Genomic DNA, 20,824 nt, shown 5'->3' with positions numbered 1-20,824 from the left:
TGTTTTTAATAGGCACGAGCATTGATACCCCAGACTCTGTATATGGTAGTGTAAAGTCTACATATTGGGATCGGTTGGCTCTAATGGTTGTATCTCCAACGACGGCATCAAATTTCTATTGAACAAGAAAAAGAATTCCCATTTAAACAAAAAGACTAAAACTTACTCAAAATATTAATCGAAATATATATATTCAAACTTACCTGAAGAAACACTTCATAAATCAAATCATTGTAATTCCCAGCAGTTGTGCTATCAGCCTTTTGGAAGAATACATATAAAACACACGCCAGTATCGAGCACAAATACGTGTCACCATAACCTCCAACAAGTTTAAAAAATATAGCAAATTAACAGAGGTACATTGGCAACAAACTTGAACTACAGTCATAGAAGAAACAAATTTACACTATGAGAATCAAGAATCTTAATTCAATATGATGAGCACCTTTACATTTGTGTGGCCTGTGAATGTTTGGAGAGGATTGTCAAGTACTCGCGATGTGCATGCTGATAAATCCCAAAGCTTCAGTGTGTTAGCCGTGGACGTTAAAACAAGAGTCTTTGAGTCTAAAAACTTGACATAACTCAGTCTTACTGTGACCAATTAATGTGCACAAAGGCGTTCGTGTGTTACGAAGATCATAGCAATAGATTTTATGATATCCAGAACCAAATGCAAGAGAACGTGAAGAATCTGGAGGGAACTGTACATCATGATATTAAGAACAGCTAATTGTACAGTTAGATTGTGCAAATTTAATACTCAAGTGATCATTTTTCATTTGTATTGAAGTACAAGTGTTGTTCCTTGATATAATCAATAACTTCATCTGCAGTAAGATATTTAACTGACAACCCTCTTGAAATGCATTCCCTGAAAAGATTAACAAAAAGAGGCTCCCCTTTCAATGTTATTATACTAATCAACATGTTCATGTTATCTCTAGTATTTTGTGAATAAATCGAAAAATCATTTACCTTACTCTTGTCGAGCTGATCTAGTTAGGTACAAGTTCATCTACAACTTTGATGTTACTCTGATGTTACTCTTCCGAAATAAACAGATGTGACCATTGCACATCAAGTAAGATCCAATATATGGAGAATCTCTTTCCCTTAATTGAATTAAGGATATTCTTATCAAAATTGCATCTTTGTGAGTGTGCATTTGTGTGTTTTGCTTTTGAATAGTTGATGAACTGAAAATATTTACAACTACTAAATTATGTTCATGAATCAGATAGTTTAATTGAAGGAACTTTTGGGACCATACTTGAATCCATGCGGTGACTAGTCAATAAAACCAGATTGACAAGGGGGCATACATACACTGAGTGTTGCATATAGAAAACCCACCTCCATGATGGTTTTTTTTTTCTTTTGTTTTTATTGTTAAGCTGGACTTGAACCCATGACCTCAAAGTTGCTTTGCAATTTTTGTCAAACCAGCTGACCTATAGGTATAAGCCATGCATGATGAGATTTAGCTGTTTATGAAAGTACACTTTAAAAAAAATATTTAGAACCACCAAAGATTCTTATTACCTTATATTCATTCAAAATATCATCAGCAGATATGACATTCTCAATGTTTTTGCCTTCCCTACGAATGCAGGCAATGCCATAATCTTTGCATATAGTTCGAACCTGTAAAACCATAGAGGGATATTTGATCAGTTTTTCCAGCTGCCTTAAAGGTCCTAAATAAAGTTTGAGTTTGGAAAACAAAGATGAATTCCCCCTTTCCCAGAACTAGTTGAGACATTTAAAAAGAAAATTTTGTTTTTCTTATTCAAGAAAAAGGAAGACATTCTCAAACACCATATTAGGAAAAACACTTAATTTATTGTTTTGTTTTCGTTGCAAGGATCTCCTTGATTTGGTCATAGACAGAGTCCTACATCCCAGGTCTACAGATTGGTTCATATTAGTGTTCAAAGAAACTAGTCTGTTCATGGAAGAACACAATGGGAAGCACAATTGAAAAACAAGGGAAGATTCCTTTTTTTTTTTTTCTTTCTGAGATATACCTGTTCACGAATCCATGCTCCAAGAATACCAAAAGATTCAAGTAAATCAGAACCACAAACAAGCATGACTTTGAGGGATTCTGCGAGGAAAATAAAAAAGCAATAGTTCACATTCCACCCAAAAAAAAAAAATTGAAATAAATTATAAATGCATTTGTATTCTAATAATACATGTAATATGATAAGCCACATTCATTAAAAATGAAATTTGCAAGAAAAGTTTTTGTCACCAAACAAAAAAAATCAATCTTGAAAGACCAAAGTAGTTCACAATTGTCTTTTTCTATTTTATTTTATAAGTTCACAATTTGCATTAACTGCTTCAAGGCTTAACAAGACGAAGAGTATACACAATGGTAGTGAGAACACTTCCATGATTAAGTACATATCAAATGCAAATTAGTGGAAAAATACAATGATCCCCTCTATTGGGTTTGTTTCCTTAGAACCTAGAGATTTTCCCTTAGAATTGATGGATATTGTGTTGAAGGATGCCAATGGGCATATGCCTATATAAGGATGAATCAAATCAATCGAAAAACTGCATAGTAGTAAATAGAGGGGCATATACCCCATATTTTCAATCAATCAAAAAACTGCAGAGTACTAAATATTACAAAATTATATTTATGAATCAAATCAATAGAACAACTTTTTTATGTAGGTGGTATTATTTTATATTTGAATCTGTTTTGGAATGCTTTAATTGTGTCACAAGCCAACATAAACAAAGCAATAGAATAAGAAGAAAGAAAAAAAAAAAAAAGATACCAAATAGAAAAAAAAAAAAAAATTTTGTGAAAATACATGGAGTGGGAGATAGAAGGGAGTATAAAAAAGTGGCCTGCCCAATTTATTTCCAGCTACCAATTCCAATATTGGGATAAGAATCACCTCATGTATCATACATGCTTTCCTACCCGATGTCTCCATCTACATTGCCTTGATTAATGTTCTTTGATTGGCATGGTGATGCAGCCCAAAAATAAGGGCACACGGAAGTCCCAAGTAGCTGGAATTTACAGCATAAATAATTTAAGTATAGAACTCCTAGAACTTCTAATAAATAATCAGGCATTCACTTGATGTGTAGAATTTTAGTATGCAAATAGAAACCATGTCCCATCACCTTACATGCATACTATACAGATGAAGCCTATGGGAGTTGAAACAAGATCTGCGTTCCAAATCCTTCTTATAGCTACCTACCACTAACCTGCTTGCCTACCAAAAAACCTTGTTCCCATTTATCTCTACTGACATACATACAGGTTGGTGTTAGACCTATGATTTTGGTTGGAAGCCCATGGCTGCAATCCAATACCAATCAAGAGCTTGCCTGCAAATAGTCAAGGATTGCCCTTGTGAAATGAGAAAAAGATGAAACAATCAGTTTGGTAATTGCCAGTTTTGTTAAACATTATGCAAATACTTTGGCTACCGTTGTAAGGGCAGGCCTGTATTGTAGAGTGACAGGACGTCTCTAGCCAATTTCCTAATGTGAAACTGAGATATTTGATTCTGTACAAACAGTATTGGCACTCACTTTGCAAATATATATGCATGCCCAAAACAATACAACAATAAGAAGACATCCAGTCCTTTCCAGCACTTAAATCGGATTATTAGTAATAGAAAAAATCTAACTGCACGAACTTGAGTGTCATAGTCAAACAATGTTGAAATGGAGAGCAAGCAAACTACCCAGGTTTGTGGGATGTCATGTTAATAAAGGAAGTATCCATTCAAAGAGTAAACATCATTGATAAATGTTGTTGATGTCAAGAAATACCGATCTTGAATGCATTAGTACATATACAACTTCATATTTCAAACGAATAGGTGAAATATTAGTTCTAGAGCACCCCTCCAAAGTGCTATGGAGGTCGCTAACGTAGGCCATGGACCTTCTTGATCGTCCATTGACCTTGTCCATGTAAGTATGTTTTAAACCTTCTCTTCAATACTTTTTTTATACATCAGAACTTTCTTCACCTTTCTTATAGGTTTCCGATATTAGACTAAAAACTAAAGCACCTACAACCTTGAGCTACACCCACTCCCCACAAGTGTAGGATAAAAAATGAGAGCTGCTATTTGCACCCCAAAATAAGAAATGATTTGGGATCCATGGAAACAAGAAAACAAAACTCTAAGGATCACATAATCCTGACTGTTGAAACACAAAATCTAATGGTAAGGATATATCTTAGAGCACAAAATTCAAAGAACTCTAAAATATCAAAAAGATGCTTTTTTATTATGGATAAATGTAGTGGATAAATGTAGAATTTTGTGCCCTTCCATTTTCAAAGTCTTTCATTAGTAAATTCTTTTATTGTATTTTAAACCTGAATGATTGAGGTATCATTTAGGCAATTGTGACAATATATACAGGTTCTAAATTTTTGAGATTAGTGGCAATCCGTTTTCTAAGTCTCTAATTTGGCATAATTTTTTTTAATGATGTTTTTAACTAATCTAAAACGTGAATCATACAAAACTGAGATCTGAAATAAGAAAATCTTACAAAACCTAAATTTCAACTATTTTTCTACTAAAATTCAATGAAACTCAATCCAATTTATACGATACAAACCCTAGAAGACATGAATCAAATAGGAAAAAAGAGATTTCGAACATACCTTGAGGATTATATGTGAAATTCAATTTTTCCAGACAAATCGTCATGAATCTACCATATGTGAAATTCAAGCTTTTAGATCCTTGATTAGTAGAGAATCCAAGAACATAGAGATTCTATAAAGAAATTCAAAGGGAAGTTAGTGATGGAGGAGTGTCCGGATCAACTATAAAGAAATTCAACTTCGTCTGAAATGGAGATAGAGATTTCTTCGCGCGGCTGCGATTGAAATCTATTCGATTTCGAGATGTGCAATCGAAAGAGATGCAACGTCGTCAACAATGGAGACAAAGAGTTCTTCGCAAAATTTCCATCGGGAAGAATCGTGCTTCACCTTCGATGGAGAGGTCGATCGATTGAGAGAGAAAGAGAGAGATAGATAAACAGTGAGAGAGAGAAAGAGAGAGATCGACTGTGAGAGAGAGGCAAAGAGAAAGAGAAATAGTGAGAGAGGCAGAGAGTTTTTAGACAAATTTGATCGACCCAAAAACGTGGTACACAGGCCGCGGAGTTTTGGGTTTAAAATTCGACGGGCCGGCCCAACAAATTTTTTTAGACAAATTTGGGATTTTCACGTAGTGCCAAAAATCCATAAGTGACACAAACTGATACTCTCATTGAATTCCTTACGAAAAATTGATTTCAAAACATCTAAAAACAACATCTCAACACAAAAGTCCTCTTTGAGGGCAAAACGGTAATTTTCCAACCCTAAAATTCAAAATTTTGAAACTAATAATTAGAACACTAATTAATGTAAAGTGAAATCTTAATAAATTAAATTAAAATTTTGAACAAATAAAATCTATTAATCCAGCCCACGAGTCAAATTTTAAGTGGTGACCCATTTATTTAAGTGGGGCCCACATGATAATTTATAGAAAATCCTCCACCGGGGGTCCCAAAGAATTAAAAAATATAATTTAATAAAGAACCCTCCATTGGGGGGTTCTCCAAAATTTTAAAAAATCCTCATTCTACGTAAGTCAAAATTTAAAATTCAAAATTCAAATAAAACTTAATTGAAATAACTTAATCTTATTTCTAAGTGATCTAATCTCAAATCTTAATCTCCCAAAAGCTCTTTAAAAAGGGGTCTCCACCACCTAAATTTGTAGGTCAAGAAAAATCTTAGGAAAGATAAGCCAAAAACTTTTCCAAATCCTAAATCTGAAGCCCCAAGTCCTTACCTAAGACACCCAAACCCTATTTTTTTTTACCTAAAAAAAACCCAGAAATTCTAAAAATACTCTGAAAAGCTAGAAAATATTCAGATCTAGAAGGAGAAAAACTCATCTCGGAGATCGGAAGCAGATCTAGCGATGGAGACAAAAACGGGAAGATTCACACGAGGAATGCTCTTTGCCAGTTCTGAGGGAATCGACTATCGCAATCACCCAGATAAATAAGGTAATTTTTTTATTTTAATTTTTAGGCCATTTTTTTTCTTGCAATGTAAAATTTTTGGAAAAAGTAGAGACCTGTATTCGTTGGGCGGGATTGGTGCCTAACACCTTCCAATCCCGTAACGTGATCCCCGAACCCTTTTTTTTTTGTACTTAAGTACTTTTTATTTGGTTAGAGTCATGTTTTGCTTCCTAGACCTTACAACTAAGTGGCGACTCTCAAAAAATAAAAAGCAGATCCGCACCCGCGAATTGAGGGCGCTTTCAATTATACATAAAGATGGAGAGATTGATGAACATGATGCCCATAGAATCAAAGTTGGATGGTTAAATTGGGGTTACACTTTTGAAATGCTATGTGACAAATGTATACCAATCATCAAAATAAACAGAAATATTTATAAGATTTTAGTAAGAGTGGTTATGTTATATGGAACTGAATATTGGGTATCCAAGAAGTATAATGTTAATAAATGACTGTAACGGAGATGATGTAGAAATGGATGAGTAGAAAGACTAGGAAAGATAAAATTGGAAACAAACACCTAGAAAATGTAGGAGTAGCTCCTCTAGGCTTTAAACTAAACATAAGTTAACTGAGATGTTTTGGGCAAGTTCAATGAAGGCCGATTGCATCCCCAGTCGAAAGTCCTAAAAAATGCGAGATGAATACCCAAAAGTAAACAAATGCAGATAGTGAAAGCAGATGTGAACTCATTTTCAATGATAAAAGACTTGGCTCTGAATATAGTGGAATAAAAAAATAGGATTCATTTAACCTGCCCCAAATCTTTGGAATCAGGCTTTGTTGTTGTTATAGGATTTGTTTAATCAATTTTTTTTTTTTTTTTTTTTTTTTTTTGGTTGGAAAAGAAACTTCTTGCTTTTTTTGGTTGGGTTCATTGTGTTCTCATTATCTGCATTCATTAAATTTTCTTGCCTTCTTCCCTTTATTTTTTTTCAGAGGCTTCGGAAGCAACTCTGAGGGGAGAAAAGCATATTTGGCATATGTGGCGGAAGGACTGGGGAAGTTACAAGATTGGGAGGACATCATGAGATATCAGATGAAGAATGGGTCACTGTTTAATTCACCATCCACCACTGCAGCTGCTCTTTCTCACCTTCAAGACGCTAACTGCCTCAATTACTTGCATTCAGTCTTAGAAAAGTTCGGCGATGCAGGTAACTTATCCACAATGACCTAAGTTAACTAAATTATGTTATTTTAAATTTATTTGGTTTCTTCTATTGCCCCTTTTCAGTTCCAACAGCTTATCCGCTAGATATATATTCCCATCTCTGTATGGTTGATAGTCTTGAGAGGTTGGGAATTGATCAACATTTTAAGAGAGAAATAAAAAGTGTTTTGGATAAAACATACAGGTAATGGTCCAATTACTAGATTCTTAAAATTAGTTAATTCGAAGTTGTTGAAAAACCAAACTTTTGTTGGTGAACAGAAGCTGGTTACAGATGGATGAAGAGATATTTTCAGACATCGCCACAAGTGCTCTGGCATTTCGGATCTTACGGATGCATGGATATGACATCTCTTCAGGTATATTTTTGTGAAGTTTCAAGACTTTTTTTTGTTGCTAATGGAGACTAAATCAGTTCATATATGTGGTTTAGATTCCTTTGCTCAATTTGACGAAGAAGAACATTTCTTGAATACACTTGGAGGGTATCTAAAGGATATCGGTATTGTTTTAGAGATATACCGTGCTTCGCAAATCATCATATTCCCCGATGAATCAATTCTCGAGAAACAAAATTCTTGGTCCAGCCGTTTTCTGAAACGGGAACTTTCCAATGCTCCAATTCATGCAAATAGGTTCTATAAGCATATTATTCAAGAGGTAATTTCTTTGTGAAAAGCTGGCATTTTCAAGCTAGTTTTGCCAATTTATTTTCATGATAATTTCAAATTTCATCTGATTAAATTTCAGGTGGATGATGCCCTTAACTTTCCCTACCATGCGGACTTAGAACGCCTAGAAAACAGGAGAAATGTGCAGCACTATGATATAGATAATTTAAGAATTCTAAAAACTTCATATAGGTACACTTTAAGTAATATTAAAAGAATAAAACTTTAAAAAATTATTCACAGATAATATCGATAATGTGTTGATCCTCTTACCTTTGGCTTGTATCAGACCCTTAAATGTCGACACCAAAGATTTCCTAGAATTGGCTGTGGAGGACTTCAATATCTGTCAATCCATACATCGTAAAGAACTCAAACAACTAGAGCGGTAGCCATTTATACACTAAAATCTTCAAGGAGTAACTATTTTAGTCTCAAATGCTTGTGTAAGTGATGTATAATGTCTATTTCTACATAAGCAGATGGATTGAAGACAACAGATTGGATAAGCTAAAATTTGCGAGGCAGAAGTTGACGTACTGTTATTTCTCTGCTGCGGCGACGCTTTTCTCTCCTGAACAATCTGATGCTCGCATGTCATGGGCCAAAAATGGTGTGCTCACTACTGTGGTTGATGACTTCTTTGACGTAGGAGGTTCTAGGGATGAACTACTAAGCCTAATTAAATTGGTTGAGAAGTATGTTTCCTCCATTCCCTCTTTCTCTTTCTCTTTCTTGGCAATTTTTTTATTTTTTTTATTTTTCTGATTCACTTGATTAGTGTTCCTATCGAAAGATGATGGTGTTTAACTACACAGGTTTGATGGAGTTTTACCCACTGATTTTACTCTGAACAAGTTGAGATAATATTTTTGGCACTTAAGAACTCAATTAATGAGACTGAAGAAAAGGCGTTCGCATGGCAAGGGTGCAGTGTCAAAAGCCATCTAATTGAGATAGTGAGATCGTATATATAGTTATCATCACCTCTCAGAAAAAAAAAGTGTTTATCCTTTATTATGAAAGATTCTATTGCCACACCAACTTTTGCTTTCACCACCTCAATTCATATGTAAATCACCAAAGAATTAGCACACATCTTGGAGTGGCATTAGCAAAAGTTGGCGAAGCAATAGACGCTCTCTTTATTATTATTTGGGACTAGAGGGTGATTTTGAGCTATTTCTCTATGGCAGTGGCTTAGTTTGCTGAATTCAATGATGAAAGAGGCAGAGTGGGTAAGAAACAAGTCCGTGCCAACAATGGATGAGTACACTACAAATTCCTATGTATCATTTGCTTTGGGACCTATTGTTCTCCCAGCTCTTTATTTTATCGGACCAGTTTTATCAGAGGAAGTTATCAGAGATCCAGAGTACCATAATCTATATAAGTTTATGAGCACATGTGGGCGCCTCCTCAATGATATTCAAGGCTTTAAGGTATGCATTTTCTAAATGAACTCTAGGTGCGGCTTTGCTTTCAATAGCAGTGTTTCTGTGGAATGATTCATCTTTGGATTGCTTTCTTTAAGAATGGGATTGTAACATAAAAATGACTTGCCCGAGTCATCTTGGGATCCTTCGTGGACGAGACGAGATATGCCTTCTTATTCTTCTCCTTTCTGGTTCACTGATCTTCAAATAGCTTTAAAATTCATCCAAGATGCAGGGATGACTCTTCTGAGCCATCTTGTTATCATTCATGAATCAAGATGAATCGTGAAACCAAGATTTAAAACCATGGGCGAGAGTGTCAGGGAATTTTTTGTGATGTGTGTGGGGTGGGGGTGGGGGGAGATCTAGAAGTGCTTCCAAATGCTTTCAAGGATATTTTGGTGGTTGGAAGCTAAAAAGACTCTCTTGAGAAGCTGCACCGGTGACCAAACACTACTTAAGTCTCTCATTTGTTATAAAATGTCTCTCATTATTGTTACTTATGTGTTATGTTGCAGAGGGAAAGCAAGGAAGGGAAACTGAATGCTGTAACCTTGTGCATGATCAAAGGCCCTGGTGTTGTCACTGAAGAAGAAGCCATTAGAGAGATGAGGTGTGTCATTGATAATAGTAGGAGAGAACTGTTGAGATTGGTGTTGCAGACAAAGGGTAGCGTGGTTCCAAGAGCTTGCAAAGAATTGTTTTGGAAAATGAGCAAAGTAGTCCACCTTTTTTACATGAGGAATGATGGGTTCACATCCATGCAAGAAATGGTCACAGCTGTGAATGCTGTTATTTATGAACCTCTCAATCTCCCTTGTATTGCTAGCAAATGTTGAAAGATGAAATCCCATATATAACTAGTTGTGAAAAGATATGAGTTCAATAAGTGAGATCGAATTTGATTATATTCCCTAATAATGTAAAGAGTTGTTGACGATAATCGTTTTCTTATTGTCTTATACTCATGGTATTGTTTTTTTATTTCAATATTGTGGAGTTTATATTTTCCCCACTCTTGGGTGTGTCCCTTATGGGTGAGGGGGAGTGTTGAGTGTATATTTTCCTCGACTCTTAGGTGTGTCGTGCTCTAGTTAAGCTCTGTGACTCTCTTGTAGATACGTGGATTTCAAAACCTATGGGAAAGGTTTGAGCTCATCTACATGGGCTTAGGAGTCGTTTCCATTCAATTAAAGTGTGAATGGATACTATAAGAAAATATATTTTGAAATCTGATTTTTGGCTTGTAGTGACTCACATATCCAAAAGTGAAGGAAATGGTCTACTTAGAGATCTATGGTAAGGAAGTTCGGTTGAAGGACAAGAAAGGTGTTAGGCACCTTATCCCACCCATCATAAAATGGTTATTAATATATGACCATAGATATGGTTTTGAAACATAAACTTAATTTTAAAAAGTAAAAGAAATTATGAAGAAAATTAAGACCTCAAATAATTATAGTCTAGCCTTAAGAAACTAAGAAAATGAATCAATGAGCAAGTCAAAATTGAAAAATGTGCTTGTTGGAAATTTTTGTTAGCCTAGGACTTTGGTGAGAATTCATGAAGATTTCACCTATTTTTGAATCCAAAGGCTATTTTTAGAAGATTTATAATATGGTTTTTGGAAGAAAAACAAAATGAAATAATAAGTAAAAAATGAAAATGTAGCTTATAGGAATTTCTTATGAGCCCAAGATCTTGGTGAGAATCCATAAGGATTTCACTTTTTTGGGATCCAAAAGCTTTTTTAGAGGTATGTGCTCACTTGGGAGTATTTTGTTGTTGGTTTAGTCTTTAGGAGGTATCCAATGGATCCACCATGGAAATGCTAAAGACCTTATGCATGCAATGTGTCAATTTTGAATTATTTTTGTTAGCTTTAAATGTTGAATATAGATCCATAGGGACCTACACTTTTGTTTGCATCCCTTTTATAGGTGAGTGTGTGCAAAGTGTATTCATGTGGTGGACTTAAAAATAAAAGATTACCTCCAAAGAGAGATTACTCTCTAGCCCTTAAGCTATTGAAATAGGTAAAACAAGAAAAACTATTATTCTAAGAATTTTATGAAATTAAAAAAAAAAAAAAAAACAACTAATCTAAGAATTAAACTTGCAAAAAAGTAAAATGAACAATGATTTATTCTAATCCTCATGAAGCTTATTGAGGGTTATAGGAGGAGATTACCCCTAGGAGGTTTTACTCTCTACCTCTTTGTCTCAATTAAACAAAAATGGATGTACATTATTATGGAATAACTTGCAAGAATGTAAATAAGGGGGTTAAATAGAATGGGGAGATTGGAAAGGGAGAAAGGGGGTTCAACCTCACCTTGGTTTTCCTCTTCTTATTCTTCTTAGTTTGAGCTTTTTGAAGGTTTGGGAATGGATTTGAACAGAGTTTAGGTAGGTTATAATATTTTAGGAAGTAATTTGGACATAATTTTTTCTTATCTAGAGCTCATCCTCCTTGAAGAGAAATTTGGACAGAAATTTGGATTATTCATCCTTTTCTTTTTTCTCCCTTTGAATAGGGGTCATATTTATAAGAGTTTAGAAGATCATTGGGGATAAACTTGTCTCAAAGCAAGTAGTTCTCACTATTTGCAACAAAACCTTCATACAAAGAGTCATTTCCATCTTCTGACATTAGCTTTAATGGTTTTTATCCTCTAGTTGAATTTTACTAATTTTAATTACCAATGGGTATGATGGTAAACATCCCAAAAGTTATGGAGAATTTTTAATGAAGGTTAAAAGGATCCTAAGACATTGATCTTAAGTCAATTGAGAAGAAAATAACCCAAATGACATATAATTAGATGGTAAGTTTGAGAGAATCTTTAACAAATTAGGGATAGATTGCTCATTAGGCACAAGTTCTAGAGAGTTCTCTTAAGTGAAAAAATTAGTCAAAAATTATGAACATTGGTCATATTACATTGAATGCCATGAAAATTATTTGAATGGTGAAGAATTTAGGAGTAGAAAGGGAATTTGTATCTAATGTGCCACAACAAATCAAGGTTAGTGGGGTAATTGACCTCAAGTGGGGACCAATTTGATTAAAGGTCATTATTAGATGACTTGTTGAATTACTAAAAAAAAAGATAAAAATATTGTTTAGGCAAAAAAAACAAAGATAAAAAGGTAAAATGACAAGATTTTCTTAAGGAAAAAGAAATTAAAATTAGGCTTAAAAGGTAATTAACCCTTAACAAATTTGAATGCACATGGGCCTCCTAACTGTCTAATAGAATTGGCCTTAGGTGACCAATAGCTAGTGCAAAATTTCGTTTTGGCCATTGGTCATCTTCATACCATTCAAAATTTCTCCTGGCCATTGGTGACCTATGACCAGGCTAAAAATTAAGCCTGGCCATTAGTCACGTCCATACTGTACAAATTTATCTTCTTGCTAGGTTAAAAAGTAAGCCTAACCATTGGTTACCACCATACTAGGCCAAAATAATAATAAAAAATACATTAGTCTATTGTCTCGTTGTGAGGCCCTCGCGATCATTTGAAAATTGATTCGAGTCGAATCCTTTCCCGAAAAACTTTTGGTGCTCTTGGATTCTGTCTAGGCAAAGATTGGGGTATCTACATCTCTTATATTTATAGTCCCCCCCCCTCTCAACAGATTGGTCTTTTGAAGTAATTGGTTGGTTAACATGATAACAGAGTGCTAAGTCCGTATAAGTCCCAAGTTCGATTCTTTCCCCTATTATGGGTGAGGGAGAGTGCTAATCATACATTTTCTTCTACTCTCAAGGTGTGTCCCTTTTGGGTTGTGTAAATGAAGATCGTATATGTTTAATGCATGTTAGCACAAGTATTTGAGAGCTTGACAGTCAAAAACAAAAATATTTTGTATGAAAAATGAAAATAATAATGGTATATTAGCTACATGTCTTATGTAAGTAATTTTTATTATTTTATTTCATTGTCATAATTTTATTAATGTATTTATAAGAATTTCTACTTGAAATTGATTATTTAGTTTTAATTTTGAGTTTTTCAATCATATAGTTCTCAGATCGAATTTGTAACTAAATGTGAAAATATTATATGGACCTAATTGGAACGGACTCCTTTTGGATCATTTCTAAATCAAATTGTTATTATACTAGGTTTGAATTCAAATACCTAATTGTGAAACTCCACTTCTCGAGATCTTGGATGATACAACTGGTATGACCCTTGACTTTATCTGACAGTAGAAATATCTTTAAACAAAGCTAGACCCTTTGAATGGCTTAAACAAGAGTTGCCACTGTTGATGGAGGCGAGAAGGAGGAGGTGTTGTGCCTACCAAAGATTCTTTGACTGTCTACTTAATAAAGATGATGAAGGAAATGATAGATTGAAGAAGATGATGATAAAACGCTGACAATATTTTTATCCTATGTGGGTTAGAAATTTCGGATTGAGCTGATTTTTTGTGAGGATGATCTCTATGGTGAGAACATCACCATCACCAAAAATCAGCCCAATCTGAAACTTCTAAGTCCATCAAAAGTGGTATACAAATTTTTGATAAAAATTTGATGATTCACAATTCTAAAATAATTTTGATGGGGTTAGAAGTTTCAGATTGGGTTGATTTTTGGTGAAGATGATCTCCTCAGGATAGAAATCATTCTCACAAAAAAATCAGCTCAATCCAAAATTTCTAACCCACAAAAAACAAACATTTTGCTAGCGTTTTGTCATCCTAAGATTGTCGACCGAATGCCTTCCATATATAGATGAGTCCCGCTTGGTAGCCAATGTTAGGGAACCAACACAGACTAACGCCTTTGTCCTATATGAGTTAGAAGTCTTAGAATGGATTGATTTTTTAGAATAATGATGTCTATGGTAAGGAAATCATCCTCACAAATAATCAGTCCAATCCAAAACTCTTAAGCCATATAGGACAAATTTTGGCTCCCTAACGTTGGCTGTCGATCGCTACCCTGTATATAATACAAAAAATTTCAGGTGCATACCTGGTTGCCCTTCTGCTAATTGCCTCAAATTTTGGTGGGGTTACTTACGCTCCACGACCATAAAATGGCAAATTTTTTGCTTGCCTTGTGATTTCTCTTGAAAATTATTCAAAACCTCGCCATCTAAGAACTTTATGAATTTTCATTGATTTGATGGTGTACCAAGCTAATAATGGGTCTTGGGTTCGGATTGGATTGGTATTAAATTGGAACCGATCCAGTACGAAATTTAATGGATCCGGACCTGAGTGGATCTCTCATTTTATGCTCCAAATCCAATTCGGATATGATATAATATTAATTTGATAAGTAATCCAATAATATACATATTAAATCAAATAAAATATATAATATAATATAAATAGTGATTATTTCTATATTTTCAAACACATTATCTGATGGTTCTCTAGTGGATTAGGTCCTTGGTTGATCCGATAAGCTATCAAATCAGATCCTTATTGAAATCCAAATCCTTGATCCAGACCAATTTGGGATCTTAATATGATCCATTCACAACTTTAATATTAACATTTGATAAAAATCCGATCTGATTAGGATACAATCTAGGTTTATTTATTTATTTATCGTGATAGCAACATTTGATAAAAATCCAATTTAGGTTATTTATTTATTTATCGTGAGTATCATTATACCCTTTGTGATGGGACTAGTCTCTATGGTCGCATTGCATATCACAACCTCACGGAAGTTTCTCGATATACAATAGAGTAAGTCAGGAAGACATGTAGTTTCAAACACAAGATTTGAGGGAAGAAACTCTTATCGCTAGTTTCACCATTGAGCCAACTCTTAGAGAAGACTAATGATTTTTTGACTCCCTCACTTTGACAGACTCTCTTGACGTGACGAATTAGAATCATAGATCATATATTTACATAAATATATACAGTTGTGTATCCCAAGGAAAAGTCTATGATTCTAGTACATGACACATCATCATGACTCTCAGGGTATCCTATCCGATTGATTTCAGGTCGGATCCAATCCGAAGCTGATCCATTGAAAGCCGTAGGAGAGACTTTCTTTTCCTTGCTTTCTTTGCAAGAACAACGGTCAAGTAGTGACCCTCCTCTCCCCTCCCACCCATCAATTACTTTTCTTTTTGACTGGTGGAGGGGAAAACAATTGAAAAAAAGGACCATTGACGCTCACCCAAACGGCTATAAACCAACGTCTCTCTCTCTCTCTCTCACTCAATGCGTCAGTTTTGATAAATATAGGGAAATGGGTATGAGCTAAATGTCTGGTTTTACCGAAATACTTCCTGAAACAACTCCTTTGTCCTTTAATTTCTCAACTTAAAAAAAAAAAAAAAGATCCTCTTTTGGGTATAGAGAGAGAGAGAGAGAGAGAGAGAGAGAGCATTAGATATTGTGGTTTGTGGAAGAATCTTTTTGTTTATCATCTCTCCAACCTCTTTCATGAAATGGGTTCGTTGCATTTAGATTGATGTCCCCCAAAAAACAAAAATTAAATTCAAGAAGAAATGGTTTTTTCAAGAATCAAAATGGCTTCTTCTTCGCCTTATTCTCGAGTTTTGAAGGATCACAACAGGCTTAGAGACAGAGAAACCAATTCCCAATCCCAAGGTGCTTTCCAGAAGAACTGCAAAGAGTTAGTGAGAGATCATCTCCACACCTACATTGATGAGAATTCTCAATATCGGTTCGATAACAAAGACAAGACCCATCATAATTTTCGCTCAATGAGTAGTACAAAGGAGACTCATCGAGTCAAGCCTTCAACTATTAGGAGGAGACAGTTGCGGGTACTTGATGGATGGGCAGCTCGACAAGCACACGAGGCCGAACTCCTGGCTCTCTCCAATTCACAGACCGTATCTACAAGTGAGTCGACGTTCTTGAGAGAGAGTTCACCCACTCAATCAGAATCTTCTGTCGATCTTCCAAATCTCCGGGCTTCGTCCCTTGTTCATAAGTGGAAGGAGTTTGAGGTGAATTCTAATTACAATTCCCTTTGTAGTAGTTGTAGGATGAATTCTATAATTAGCAATATTGAGAATTCTTCTGTTTGCGACTCAACCGATGAGAGATACGAGAATTCGTTCACAGATCTGGAGTCCGATCGGATTGCTCCAAGTGAGTCACTCTCATCCTCGCAGGGGCAAGTTTCGGATATAGGAGAAAGCGAGAGGGTTAGAGTGGCAGATATCATAAGAAGGCTGACTTCGTTTAATCGAAATCAGAGTTCTATCACTTCAAGCCATGACATTGATAGAAATGTATTTCCATTTATTGGAAATTGTCCTCGAATCAGAGGGCGGCAAGCAATTATGGATTTGTTTTTGCGAATGAAGCAGGAGAGAGAAAGTGAGCTTAGCAGACTGGAAGAATGTCGTGTAGTATCGAGATTCCCACAGTGGCGTCGCATTCAGGTAACTTCTTTCCATTTATTTATTATGGTTCTTGGGTTAGAAAATATGTTTATTGAGTTGTTAATTCCTTTTGTACACAGTCGTTGCTTAGGCTCAGATTACTGCAAAACAAAGTTGATGTTCAAGACCAATGTCGTCCTGCTTCAACGTCTGAACTAGACCAACTACGGCAACGAAGTACAATCTTTCACCTAAGGTACGATTCCATTTCATTTCATTTCCATTGTAAGCCTCAACATGTGTTGATTCATAAAAAAAGGAAAAAAAATTGTGTTTCTAGTTAGATTGGACACTAACCAACACAAACAATGTCTATGCATCGTCTGCTTGGACATCTGTTCTTTATATGTGACACTGATATGAGATGTAACCATGAACTATATGTGTAGAACTTGTTGTGAAATGTCTAGTATTCTTTTTGGGCTTGGGCTTGGGCTTCAAGAGGCAAAGCAGTATCAAGGGGGACCAATTCCTCTCGCTCATGGCCTTGGGCAAGCAAATTTTTTTTTTTTGGGTATATATGTATGTTCGGATAAGGGTTTTAATGGTTTTTGTTCTGTGATGTTCCTTGCGGCTAAGTGAGTTGCGAGTTTGTAATCTTTATAGTAATGGGGCATACCTTTGACAAGTGTGATTCTATGTTCTGTTGCTACGATTTTGAAATTTATTATGACATTCAATCTCTCTAATTTCTTCTGACATTTTCGAATCTTGGGTCTAAAGATCCTGACCACAACTTAGCTTTTGGCATTAACATAGGTTTTGATTTAAACCAGGCAGAGATTCAACCCAAAAGTCAAATGGGATGATGGTGGGGCAGTCCTGAGTCGGGGAGATAACGTGAGATCACATACCGAGTTACAAAATAGCACCCTGGATTCACAACACTCTGTTATGTCTGATGAGCTCACGATTCAAGACATTCATCAACAGGTGGTAACCACATTTGAGCATAACCACTCAATGCCATCTATAGGTGAACATCTGCAAGAAGAAGCCAATGTGTCATGGCAAGGGTCAAGCTTAAACGTTAGCAATATTGATTTACAAGGACCATTGTACACTACCCCACATGGTTGGGATGGAAAGGCAATTACCGAAGAAATAGACCTTGATACACGACAGCATGAAGGATCCATTGATGATTGGGAACGGGTTACAGTAACAGAAGAACCAGATCTCAATACGCACATCATAAAACCCATTGATGAAACCTGCCTGAGTTATGTTTATCCTCCACATGGAGATGGGAAAGATTGCTGTCAGGACATGCTTGAGAATTATTCAGATAATGAAGAAATTTGTGAGCTTCTTGAAAGGTATCAATCTGGTTTGATTTTTTTTTACATTGTTTCCATCTCCAAAAGGAATTTCTCAAGTGTTATAGGATTATAAACTGTTAGTGTATATTTTCCTCCAATCTCGAGTGTGTCATACCCCAATTAAGCCTCATGACCCTCTTAAACTCATAGTTCTCCCCCTCTCCAACAGATTGGTCTTTCGGAGTAGTTGGTTGGTTAACATGCTATCAGAGTACTAGGTTCGTATGGATCACAGGTTCAATTCTTTCCACCCTTATGGGTGAGGGGGAGTGTAGAGTGTATATTCTCCTCCACTCTCGGGTGTGTCATACCCCCAGTTAAACCCCATGACCCTCCTATATTCATAGTTCTCTCTCCCTCTCCAACAGATCGGTCTTTTGGAGTAGTTGGTTGGCTAACATAAACAACAATTTTATTCATGTCCAGATTGATCATCAATGACCATTCAATTCCTAGGTAAAAGAAAAGCTACAATATAATGTCTTTTAATGATCAGAGACCTTTTATGTTTGCAGAAGAAATGTATCAAATTTGCTTTCTAGTGGTTTCCGAGAGAGAATGGAGCGATTGGTCTTTTCCTACTTACAAAGACAAAGGCATTGGGCAAGAATCCAGAATGTCAAAGAAGAGGAAGAAAATAAACCCAGCGAATTTCACTATCATGAAGTCAGTGATGATTCTGATCGAGTTGCATCTTCATCATTGCAATTGCCTCAACTGTGTCAATCTTACTTCCAAGATACCCGGCAATGCTCCCCATTCATAAATCGTCCTTTGCTTGTGAGATTCATTTCATTCCCTTATTCGTAATTTTCCTACCAAGGTTCTAACTTTCTTGTGAAGTAAATAATCTCGTTGTGTCTTTGGTTACAGGAGATGGAACTCATATACGAGTTGAGAGGGAATATGGCAAGGCTTCATCACGAGATGTCTGAGCTGCGAAAATCAGTAGAGAGCTGTGTGGGTATGCAGGTGAAGTTACAGAAGTCTATTAAGCAGGAGGTTTCAACTGCTGTATCTCATTCCAGTAAGTATAAAAAGATGCTCTTTTTTCAAATTAGAACCACAAATTACTTGAGAATTCAGTTTATAAGAACGTGTATCATCAACCCCTAATGATCACATGGTTCCTCTGCTTTCGATTTTATATTCTCGTCAAGGTTCATATCTGTTCGTGTATGAGTGAGCTAGGACATTCCATGTGTCAACAACCTCAGAATATTGGGCTTAGACCCATAGTTCAGTTTGTTTGACACATTGCAAAGAAGCTTTTGAGGTCATGGGTTCAAGTCTAGCTTACCCACCCAAAAAAAAAAAAAAAACCAACTCAAAATATTGGATCCCTCCTGGAACATTGATAATGGACATTCAGAAAGCTCACATGTGCATTACGTCAATCCACCTCAAACTTTTTCTAATACTTTCTTATTGATCATAAATCATTAAGCTTTTGAAGGACCTCTACTTTTCTGATTGCAGTTCGAGGAGTGGAGGAAATGGATGTCTTCAATAGGGTACCAATGAGGAAAGGCAATTGTTGTATCTGCTATGAAATGCAAGTCGACTCGCTTTTGTATAGGTAATTGTTGTAAACTTCTTTTTTTTTTTTTAAACTTTTGAAGTACCAAATTTTAGAATTTTCAGCCTTAACAACATTTAAGAGATTTCTTTTTTTCCAATGTTTTTTTTCCAGATGTGGGCACATGTGCACTTGTTTCAAGTGTGCCCATGAGTTGCAGTGGAGCAGCGGTAGATGTCCGATATGTCAAGATACCATTGTGGACGTGGTGCGGGCATATTCTGACTCATAGTGAACGAATTCTTGCTCTGGAGGACCATTTCTACTTTACAAAATTTAATTTGATGATACCTGAATAGAAAAATGGAAATTTATTTATTTACATGGCCAGCTTAACTTATATGTTTTGTGTACAATACCAAATGTTATACATTGAACTGGGTGTCTCCCTTATAAACATACATACTCTGTATACGTTGAGTTTGACGAGAATAAATGAAATTATTCATTTCCATTACTCTCTCTTTGTGTGTATGGGTGTACATGTGGTCTTCACGGGGGAAAAATCATATAAATTGCAGAGGAACCGAAGAGATGGATAGAGATAGGAGGGGGGCGGGGGGACACTGGTATCACTATTGGTCTCCATGGTACATATTGAAACAATCTCAAACGATTTTCGTTCGTATTATTTCATAATGGAGCTATTCCTAAATTCTCTCGAATACACTTAGTTCTGATGACTTTCTTTCCTAGTCTTAACTGACATATAGGTAAGCAAAGTTTCTTTGAAAAACAACCAAGCCCACAACAGAACAAGTAATTGTGCCTTTTGGAGGAATAGACATGTTGACACCCCATCACTACTCCATTTGAGCCAAACAAGAAAGCAATTGTTATGTGATCAGATAAAGATAATTTAATTCTTCTACTTATTTAGGGAAATTTCAAGTTATCATTAAGTTCACATGTGTGCACTCAGTTGTGGCGAATTTGACATGCTTGTGTAGGATGTAATGGTGTGTATGTGTTTTCGAGTGTGTATACCCAAGTGGGAGGTCATGGGTTCAATCCCACAATGGGCAAGTTTCCTCTGTGGAGTTGAAATCACCTAATCCAGTCGAGCACAACTGTTACTACCTTGTATAAGTAGTTGCCACCTTAATGAAAAAAAAAATGAA

General features: G+C 35.7%; 3 protein-coding genes and 1 pseudogene across 6 annotated transcripts; 3 read left to right on the top strand and 1 right to left on the bottom strand.

Moving 5' to 3' along the window:
- Positions 1–517: 517 nt before the first annotated feature.
- LOC147380560 (uncharacterized) lies at positions 518–4,758 on the bottom strand. Its single transcript, XM_086431526.1, has 4 exons — positions 4,679–4,758; positions 2,034–2,113; positions 1,549–1,650; positions 518–707 (listed from the first exon to the last, which is right to left on the bottom strand). Exons 1-4 carry the CDS (start codon positions 4,722–4,724, stop codon positions 537–539), a joined length of 399 nt encoding a protein of 132 aa, XP_086287652.1. The 5' UTR covers positions 4,725–4,758; the 3' UTR covers positions 518–536.
- A 2,258-nt stretch (positions 4,759–7,016) lies between these two features.
- On the top strand, positions 7,017–10,379 carry LOC147380558 (ent-kaurene synthase-like 1). Of its 3 annotated transcripts, none has more exons than XM_086431522.1 (10): positions 7,017–7,265; positions 7,346–7,466; positions 7,544–7,641; positions 7,716–7,942; positions 8,033–8,145; positions 8,243–8,341; positions 8,436–8,651; positions 8,772–8,912; positions 9,150–9,395; positions 9,908–10,379. In XM_086431522.1, the coding sequence occupies exons 1-8, from the start codon at positions 7,136–7,138 to the stop codon at positions 8,818–8,820; spliced, it is 1,053 nt and encodes a 350-aa protein (XP_086287648.1). In that variant the 5' UTR covers positions 7,017–7,135; the 3' UTR covers positions 8,821–8,912; positions 9,150–9,395; positions 9,908–10,379. The 3 variants fall into 3 exon arrangements, with proteins under 3 accessions (XP_086287648.1, XP_086287649.1, XP_086287650.1); XM_086431523.1 differs by having other exon boundaries at positions 8,772–8,929; XM_086431524.1 differs by lacking the exon at positions 8,772–8,912.
- LOC147380559 (ent-kaurene synthase-like 1 pseudogene) lies at positions 9,216–10,228 on the top strand (annotated as a pseudogene).
- Positions 10,380–15,564: 5,185 nt separating the features above from the next.
- Positions 15,565–20,142, top strand: LOC147380557 (uncharacterized). Of its 2 annotated transcripts, none has more exons than XM_086431531.1 (7): positions 15,565–16,802; positions 16,883–16,998; positions 17,579–18,121; positions 18,640–18,904; positions 18,998–19,151; positions 19,604–19,703; positions 19,786–20,142. In XM_086431531.1, the coding sequence occupies exons 1-7, from the start codon at positions 15,894–15,896 to the stop codon at positions 20,000–20,002; spliced, it is 2,304 nt and encodes a 767-aa protein (XP_086287657.1). In that variant the 5' UTR covers positions 15,565–15,893; the 3' UTR covers positions 20,003–20,142. The 2 variants fall into 2 exon arrangements, with proteins under 2 accessions (XP_086287657.1, XP_086287658.1); XM_086431532.1 differs by having other exon boundaries at positions 15,568–16,802; positions 19,818–20,081.
- Positions 20,143–20,824: the final 682 nt, after the last annotated feature.

Source organism: Akebia trifoliata, unplaced genomic scaffold, assembly GCF_017979445.1.
Source record: "Akebia trifoliata isolate Shusen 1 unplaced genomic scaffold, ASM1797944v1 Contig01305, whole genome shotgun sequence".
Classification (NCBI taxonomy): Eukaryota; Viridiplantae; Streptophyta; class Magnoliopsida; order Ranunculales; family Lardizabalaceae; genus Akebia; species Akebia trifoliata.
Note: the sequence above shows the minus strand (reverse complement) of the source record. Positions and strands in the feature narration are given on the sequence as shown.